Here is a 9,812-nt window from a genome sequence, read left to right on the forward strand (position 1 = left end):
ACCACACAACACACCACGCACGCACCACCACACACACCACATACGCCACACACACACGACGCACGTACACACACGCGCACACACGCACACGCACACGCGCAAGCGCACGCACACGCGCACGCACACACACACACACACACACACACACGTACACACACACACACACACACACACACACACACACACACAACACAACACACACAAACACACACACACACACACACACACGCGCGCACGTACACACACGCACACACACGCACGCGCACGCCACACACACACACGTTACACGACACACACACACACACGACACACACACACACACCACACACGCACGCACGCACACACACGTACACACACGCCACGCACACGCACACGCGCACGCGCACACGCACACGCACAGCACGCTACACGCACACGCACACGCACGAACGCACACACGTCACACACGCACGCCACACGCACACGCACCGCGCACGGCGCAGCAGCGCACACGCACGACGCACACGCACACGGCCACACGCACACGCGACACGCGTGAGAAACAGCGAAGAACTAGGAATTAGGACAACTAAAATACAGCGGAACTATACTATTATATTCTAGTATAAATTTATTATTCTTATATCTGGTATTATTGTTCTACCATATATTTATCTCATCTATTTTCTATTGGCCTTTAGTAGGAATAATACAGATTATCGTTGGAAGCTTTGCGGCATCGTGAATGTGCATAATGATGCTCGTGTCACGTCACATCGACATGCAGGTACTTCTCCCAGAAGCAACTACTGGACAGAGTTCCAAGCTTCTTTCTTGTGTTCGGTGTATATACGCTGTCCATCCAACTCATTGGCTGCCCTGCTGCTGTCAGCGCGCCACCTACCGTCGCTTTGGTGCGTAACCAAGTCATAGTGGCTAAAATAATTATTAAATGTCTTTATTGTATTATTATGAGTTTATAACTAAGCTAACGCTAATTCAGAAAGCTATATTTTGTTATCTAAGCCGGCGGTAGTCTAGTCATGGGCATAGAGCTCAAGATGGAATACGCAGTGGCCCTTTTGTTCCTCGGATTAATCAAATAATATCTATCATTAAAGGGCCGGACACACCAGGCGATTGCATCGGCGATGGCATCGGCGATAGGCATCGGCGTGAAAATCGCCTGGTGTTGTCCACTCACTCGCCGCCGATTCATCGCCGATGCCATCGGCCGATGCCATCGCACAGATCAAAACGTTTGATGATTATCGGCCCGATGCCATCGGCCGATGCCATCGCCCGATGCAATCGCCTGGCTGTGTCCGCGACGGCGATAACATCGCCCGATTTTACAATTACATCAGCCAATCAGAGTTCATTCAGCCAAGCGCCATGCCGCGCGCAAGAATCGGGCGATGCCATCGCCCGCATGCCAATCGCCTGGCGTGTGTCCACTGACTGCGCGATTTGGCATCGCCCGATGCATCGCCTGGCTGTGTTCCGGCCGCATAAGCAAAAATATTCATTATCCGATACAGTTTACTCAGGTCGATATGCGACAGCACTCGCTGCATATATGCGCTAGCGCCCATACATGTGAGCGGCATGAAAGGAAGCTCGCTGGATTGATGGAGGACGATAACTAAATTACACACGCTTGTCTGTGTTTATTGCGTTTATTTATGGCAAACGAAAAGAATGAGGAGAAAGATGATGAGGAGAAAGAAACCCACTCGTAGAGAATGGCGGAGGCAAAAGAAACCGATAGTAGCTGCGGAAGCGTCCTCAGTGCGGTATAGCAGCCGTTCACCGCTGGCGTTACTTGAGAGAACTCGCTCCTGCTGGACTCTAATGGATCATTCATTGCCACCGTTTGCGCCAAGGCATTTCTTTGTCGCCATCTCTACAAGGGTAATGTGGCAGCACGCGGCATCGTGCACTGCTTGAACGTAGGATGCGGTTTTTTCCGTTTACAATGCATATCGCTGCCACGTTCTAGATTCACGCCTTTATTCCAAGACCAGGTATGTCCATGGCTAGCGCTCTAGCATAAAGGTCTATGGCCTTCGGATTTTACGGAGGTTTGTGTGAAGGACCAAACATCACCATTCACGAGGGAAATCATCGGAACAGTTCTACTCCAGCCTCGGCTCATCCCAGCCCTCTCCTGTCGGACGCACCGGCCCCTTTATTGACTCGACTACAATCCTTGATCTTCCCGCGTCCCCACCTGCACGAGCAACTGCGTTAATAAGCCAGCAGCATAATATGGCTTGTGGGGTACGAGCTGACGACAAGCAGCTGCGGCTGCTATCTATACGTACATCACGATCTGTGTTTATGAGTATGTACGATGACGGCAGAGCACAAACGGCGGTTCAGCCACTGATGCTATAAATAACAACAAGAGCTAATAAGTACTACCCTCTTATTATTAACAGTATATATTAATGCCTGTTGTTGGCGGGCATATGCTCTCATAGTGTTGCTGAGGGAAGGTATAGTCCTTCCCAAAAGCAACACTATGACAGCATAGTGCGCCCCGACAACAGGCATTAATGTTTTTAGTGCATCACATTGACTTTGGGCAATCTACTCGGCAAATATGAAGTGAATAAGACAAAGTTTCTTAAACAACAATTTCAATTTGTATTAACTGTCTACGTCAGCGAATTTTCTAACGCACCAGCAGTAGTATATTTGGGTGTTAGTTGTAGAAAATACCAATGTATGAAAATACAATTAGTATTTTCTGTTTTACTTTTCATTGCTTATATACTTCTTTATGACTCCGCTATTTGCCGCGTGCATTCGACTGTAACAAAACGCTCGACACAAACACAACCGCCAGTTAATTGCGAAACTCATTACGTGAGCGCCCAGAACAGAGATTCGTGACGCTGAACACAAATGCGTTATAATAACAATGCGTCGGCGCAAGCAATTAGTGCCCCTCAGGCGGCCACTATTGCTTGTCATAGTACTGCGACGTTATCAATGAATTTCAACGATTTATCACGTGAGCACTATAAATCATTATTATTAGCTCTTGATAACAAAACGATTCAAGCGCGTTAACGCCGTACGACTTCTTACGCGTACGTCAAAAGTACGGCCTGCGCGCACAGAGAGTGAGGACACCGGATGCAAACGGCCGGCCATGTTTGTACACCCCGTCGATCTAGCGTGTGTTGTGTGTGTGCGTGTGGTGCGGTGCGGGCGTGCGTGCGTGCGTGTGTGCGTGCTCATTTAGCGTCATTGCACAAAGCCTACGTTGTGCAGCCTTGCGTGTAAATACGGTAATACGTAGGGTCAAGCTGCGCGTTATGCGACAGCAACTGCGTGAAACTCTAACCTAGCAAATTAGAGAGAAGCTTAGTACAAGTCAGCGCTATAATTTAGGATAGCAAGAGGAGGGAGGAGGGGAGGAGTAGAAGAAGGTGGAAGAGAAGAAGAGGGTTCATGATGAGGAGGCGAGTAGTTAAGGGATGATGCTGTAGAGAGGTCGGGTGAGGAAAATTCGTCGAGAAGGAGGAGGGGGAGGAGCGAGGATTGAAAAGAGAGAGGGGGCGGATGGATGGGATGGATAAAGGATGGATGGATTCAATAGATAGATGATGGATGGTGATGGATGGATGATGATGGATGGATGGATGGATGGATGGATGGCATGGATGGATGGCATGGATGGATGGATGGATGAGGATGGATGGATGGAATGAATGAATGGATGGATGGATATGGATGCGATTATGGATGGATGGATGGATGATGGATGGATGGATGGATGGATGGATGGTATGGTGGGATGGATGGATGGGATGGATGATGATGGAGTGGATGGATAGGATGGATGTGGATGGATGGATGGATGGATGGATGGAATGGATGGATGGATGATGCGATGGATGGATGCGATGGATGGATGATGGATTATGATGGATGGATGGATGTATGGTCATGGATGGATGGATGGATGGATGGATGATGGATGGATGGATGTGATGGAGGATGGATGGGGATGGATGGTATGATGGTGGATGGATGGATGGATGGATGGATGGATGGATGGGATGGATGGATGGTGGATGGGATGAGATGGATGGAATGGATGGATGGATGGATGGATGGATGGATGGATGGATGGATGGATGGATGGATGGCATGGATGGATGTATGGATGGATGGATTGTCTTATGATGGATGGATGATGATGGATGGAATGCGATGGATGGGATGGATGGTATGGATGGATGGATGGATGGATGCGGATCGTGGTGGGAATGGATGGACATGATGGATGGATGATGATCAGGAATGATGGATGAGGATGGAGGATGGATTAGATGAATGGATGGATGGATGATGGATGGATGCGTGGATGGATGGATGGATGATGGATGGTATGGATGGATGATGGATGGATGGATGATGGATGGATGGGATGGATGGAGATGGATGGATGGATGTGTGTGTGTGTGTGTGTGTGTGTGTGTGCGTGTGCGTGTGTGTATGTGTGTGCGTGTGCGTGTGCGTGCGTGTGCGTGCGTGTGTGTATGTATGTATACAGTGTATTTATATACCGATTACCGAATAATAATAATAACGTTCAAACTACACACTTGTCTAGTTATATCCCTGGAAAGTGAAATGCTTGTCATATACAGTAATAATTCCTGTGTCAAGCCGACCTAAATAATATTGGTAAATATCTTGCTCTGCCCTATATGCGCGATAACAACTTTCACACTGCACGTGTATACGCTCCGCTAATATTTGCGCGCGCCTCATCCTCCGGCGCTTCCAACGCGCCTGCAACGTTTGCCAGGGTGAAGAGAGGAGAAGGTATTTACGGGGCCGTGGCGAATTTTTAACACTCACATCACGCCGTTGACGTCCTCATCGGGGCTGAAGTTCCACGGGTTGATGTAGGCCGTGTGTAGCTGGTTGAACACGAAGGCCCCGCCTCCGAAGCCAGCGACAACCACGCCACCTGCCAGACCCTTGCTGTCAGGAAACCACTGCAATAGAGAGCGAGCGAGAAAGAGTTATCCGTAGTGCAAACACAGACATCAGCTGCCTTCAAAGTTACAGATGAAGCTACTGGATGTATAGAACAGCAAAACCAAACTACGTAGTGCTGCCTCAGGCCGCCGCTTCCGCCACAGTTACAGTTACGAGGGGGTTAGAATAGAGAAACGATGCTGACTGTTTGAGTAAAAAACCCATTCAGCAATTACAAGCACCATTGTATAGTTATACCAGCGCAGCCCTTCACTCCGTCACGACAGCGTAGACTGTACTACTGTAACTGTCACTGTCACTGCATGTCACTATAGACCTCGCTTTCTCGCGACAGGATTCCCCAATCAATCCAATCAATTAATCTCCCGATTAAGCGGTGAACAACCTTCATAATGATTGTTTTTCAAATACATGTCGTTTAAGCGACGCGCCCTATCATCCGTGGCCCGATAAAGCGAGGACCATTGTAGTGTGTAAGAATCAGAGTTCATCACATCTACTCAATACTTGATTAGTCAGATACGGGCGTAGACGAGGGACAGAATAATGGAGGCTGTATGAAGTAATATATAACCTCTCACACGTTACCTGCATGGCGCAGTGCAGCGTCGGTGAGTACGCCAAACCCACTCCTACGCCAAACATCACTCCACATGTCAGCAGCCATAGGTAGAACGATTGGCCCAATGTTACGTAGCCCAGAGCGAACCCTGCACTATAGAACAGAAGACGTAACGAAACCGGTAAGAGCAACGTACGTGACATAAATGATAGGATACTATAGTCTCATTACACTCCCCATGGTTCAACTCACCCGCACCTAGCGTATCCCGTGCCTGTTTTTCGCTGCCGCAGCTATCACTATCTCTCTTCCGGGGCTTCATGTGTATCATGCCTCGATCTTCTCCTGCGTTTGACCCACAAGTTGCTCCGTGGCTGTCCAGCTGGATGCCGATATATTGACCCCATGACGTCACTGTCTCATCACTGACCTCGCGTTTAGATTTAATTCACTTGCCATGACCGGGTCATGTATTTAGTCGGAAGGAAATACAAGTGAGTGAAACGAATGCATTTAGCTGCTTATCCAGCCACCTAGCAAGCTGGAACACCCCACTCTTTACCTGGCTATCTAGCCACATAGCAAGCTGACCCACCTCACTCCTTACCTGGCTATCTAGCCACAATCCATCCATCCTTTTATCCATCCATCCATCCACCCCTCTCCTTTTCATCCTCCTCCTCCCCCTCCTCCTTCTCGACGTAATTTTCCTCACCCCACCCTCTCTACATCCTCATCCTTTAACTACTCCCTCCTCATCATGAACCCTCTTCCTTCTCTTCCACCTTCTTCTACTCCTCCCCTCCTCCCTCCACTGCTATCCTAAATTATAGCTGTACTTGTACTAAGCTTCTCTAATTTGCTAGGTTAGATTTCACCAGTTGCTGTCCGATAACGGCAGCTTTAGCCTACGTATACGTACTTACAACCCAAGGCTGCACAACGAGGCATTTTGCAATGCACGACGCACAATGCACGACGCTCGCACGCTCGCACGCACGAACGCACGCACACACACACGCTAGAGCGACGGGTGTACAAACATGGCCGCCGGTGTGCATCCGGTGACATCACCTCTCTGTGCGCGCAGAAGTACTTTTGCGCGTACGCGTACGCGTAAATTCGTAGGCGTACGCGTGATATCGTTGTTATCAAGAGCTAATAATAATAATATTTAATAATAAGAGCTAGTATTATTAGCTCTTGTTGTTATTTAAAGATCAGTGCGTGACCCGTTGTGCTCTGCGTCATCGTCACATACTCAAAAGCACAGATCGTAGTGTACGTATAGATAGCAGCCGCAGCTGCTGTCGTCAGCTCGTACCCACAAGCCATATTATGCTGGCTGGCTTATTAACGAGTTGCTCGTGCAGGTAGGGGACGCGGGAAGATCAGGATTGTAGCGAGTCAATAGGGGCCGGGGCCGGGTGGTCGCAGGAGAGGGGTGGGATGAAGCGAGGTGGAGTAGAAACTGTTCGATGTTTCCCTCTGAATGTATGTTGGTCTTCACACAAACCTCCGTAAAATCCGAAGCCATAGACTTTGCTAGAGCGCTACCATGGACATACCTGTGTCTTGGAATAAAGGCGTGAATCTAACACGTGGCAGCGATATGCATTTAAAACGGAAAAACTGCATCTACGTTCAAGAGGCACGATGCCCGTGCTGCCACATACCTTGTAGAGATTGGCGACAAAGAAAATGCCTTGGTCACCGGTAGCAATGATGATCCATAGAGTCCAGAAGGAGCGAGTTCTCAGTACAGCCAGCGGTGGAACGTCTATACCCACTGAGGACGCTTCCGCTACTAATGGTTTCTTTTGCTCTCCATTCTCTACCAGTGGTTTCTTCTCCTCATCCTCTTTCTCCTCATTCTTTTCGTTTGCATAATAAACGCATAAACACAGACACGCGTGTGTATTTAGTTATCTCCTCCATCAATCCAGCGAGCTTCCTTTCAATCGCTCACATGTGGCGCTAGCGATATATGCACGAGTGCTGTCGCATATCGACCTCGAGTAAATGTATCGATAATGATATTTGCTTAATGATAGATATTATTTGATTAATCCGAGGAACAAAAGGGCCACTGCGTACTATTATTCATCTTGAGCTCTATGCCCATGACTAGACTACCGCCGACGCTTAGATTAACAAATATAGCTTCTGAATTAGCGCTTAGCTTAGTTATAAACTCATTAATACTACAATAAAGACATTTAATAATTATTTTAGGCACTATGACTTGGTTACGCACCAAAGCGACGGTAGGTGGCGCGCTGAACAGCAGGCAGCAGCCAATGAGTTGGATGACAGCGTATATACCACCGAACACAAGGAAGAAGCTTGGAACTCTGTCCAGTAGTTGCTTCTGGGAGAAGTACCTGCATGTCGATGTGACGTGACACGAGCATCATTATGCACATTCACGACTGCCCAAAGCTTCCAACGATAATCTGTATTATTCCTACTAAAGGCCAATAGAAAATAGATGAGATAAATATATGGTAGGAACAATAATACCAGATATAAGAAATATAAATTTATACTAGAATATAATAGTATAGTTCCGCTGTATTTTAGTTGTCCTAATTCCTAGTTCTTCGCTGTTTCTCACGCCACGCTCAATGCGGTTTGCTATGCCATATTCCGCACTGTGGCTCTATGGTTCATGTTCATACAATAGGTACATACATATACCAGTACACACACACACACACACACACACACACACACACACACACGCGCGCGCGCGCACGCACGCACGCACGCACGCGCGCGTGCGTGCGTGCGTGCGTGCGTGTGTGTATATGTGTGTACGTGTGTGCGTGTGCGTGTGCGTGTGCGTGTGCGCGTGCGCGTGTGCGTGTGCGTGCGTGTGCGGCCAGCTACTGCCCATATGTGGGCTAGATAGCCAGCGTAAGATGAGGTGGGTGAGCAGCTTGCCTATGTGGAGATAGCCAGGTAAGGATGAGGTGGGCTAGCCTGGCTAGGTGGGGCGCTAGATAGCCAAGTAAGGAGTGAGGTGGGTCAGCACTGCTAGTGGCTTAGATAGCCAGTAAGGATGGTGAAGGTGGGTCAGGCTGCTAGGTGGTCTGGATAAGCAGCTAATGGCATTCGTTTCACTCACTTGTATTACGCTGCGCGACTAAATACCAATGACCGCGTCATGGCAAGTGAATTAAATCTAAACCGTGCGAGTCATGATGGGACCAGTGACGTCATGGGTCAATATATCGCATCCAGCTGGACAGGCCACGAGGCAACTTGTGGTTGCAAACGCAGGAGAAGATCGAGGCAATGATAACACATGAAGCCCGGAAGAGAGATAGTGATAGCTGGGCGTAGCGAAAACAGGCACGGGATACGCCTAGGTGCGGGTGAGTTGAAGCCAGTGAGTCGTACATAAAGCTATAGGTGTTCTAATCATTATGTCACGTACGTTGCTCTTACCGGGTTCGTTAACGTCTTCTAGTCTCTATAGTGGCAGGGTTTTCGCTCTGGGGCTACGCTAACAGTTTGGCCAATCGTTCTACTGTATGGCTGACTGACTGTGGAGTGATGTGTTGGCGAGGAGTGGGTTTTGCGTATCTCACCGACGCTGCACTGCCCATGCCGCCAGCGTAACGTGTGAGAGGTTTATATCTACTTCATACAGCCTCCATTATTCTGTCCCTCGTCTACGCCCGTATCTGACTATCCACGTATTGAGTAGATGTGATGAACTCTGATTCTTACACACTACAGATGGTCCTCTCGCTTTAATCGGGCGCACGGATGAACGGGCGCGTCGCTTAAACGACATGTATTTGAAAAACATCATTATGAAGGTTGTTCACCGCTTAATCGGAGCATTAATTGATTGGATTGATTTGGGAATCCTGTCGCGAGAAGCGAGGTCTATAGTGACATGCAGTGACAGTGACAGTTACAGTAGTACAGTCTACGCTGTCGTGACCGAGAGTGAAGGCTGCGCTGGTAGAACTATATACAATCGGCTGTCTCTGTAATTGCTGAATGGGTTTTTTTCACAGTCAAACAGTCAGCTTCGTTCCTATATTCTAACCCCTCGTAACTGTAACTGTGGCGGAACGCGGACCGGGGCCTGAGGCGCACTCAAGTTAGTTTGGTTTTGTCTGTTACTATACTCCAGTAACTTCATCTGTACTTTGAAGGCAGCTGATGTCTGTGGTTGTACTACGGTATTACAGTTGCATCAGCACTCACAACTTTCTTTCTCCGC

General features: G+C 48.5%; 1 protein-coding gene across 1 annotated transcript in view; it reads right to left on the reverse strand.

Moving 5' to 3' along the window:
- Positions 1 to 7,976, reverse strand: part of LOC106809104 — a gene marked incomplete at its 5' end in the record, with an annotated part of 21,609 nt that extends 13,633 nt beyond the window's left edge. The window contains 2 exons of the mRNA XM_014812063.1: positions 7,246 to 7,443; positions 7,827 to 7,976. Of these exons, the coding sequence (XP_014667549.1) occupies positions 7,246 to 7,443; positions 7,827 to 7,976 (348 nt within the window). The remainder of the gene's footprint in view (positions 1 to 7,245; positions 7,444 to 7,826) is intronic.
- Between the last annotated feature and the right edge of the window lie 1,836 nt (positions 7,977 to 9,812).

Source organism: Priapulus caudatus, unplaced genomic scaffold (assembly GCF_000485595.1).
Source record: "Priapulus caudatus unplaced genomic scaffold, Priapulus_caudatus-5.0.1 Scaffold329, whole genome shotgun sequence".
In the NCBI taxonomy this organism is placed as follows: domain Eukaryota; kingdom Metazoa; phylum Priapulida; class Priapulimorpha; order Priapulimorphida; family Priapulidae; genus Priapulus; species Priapulus caudatus.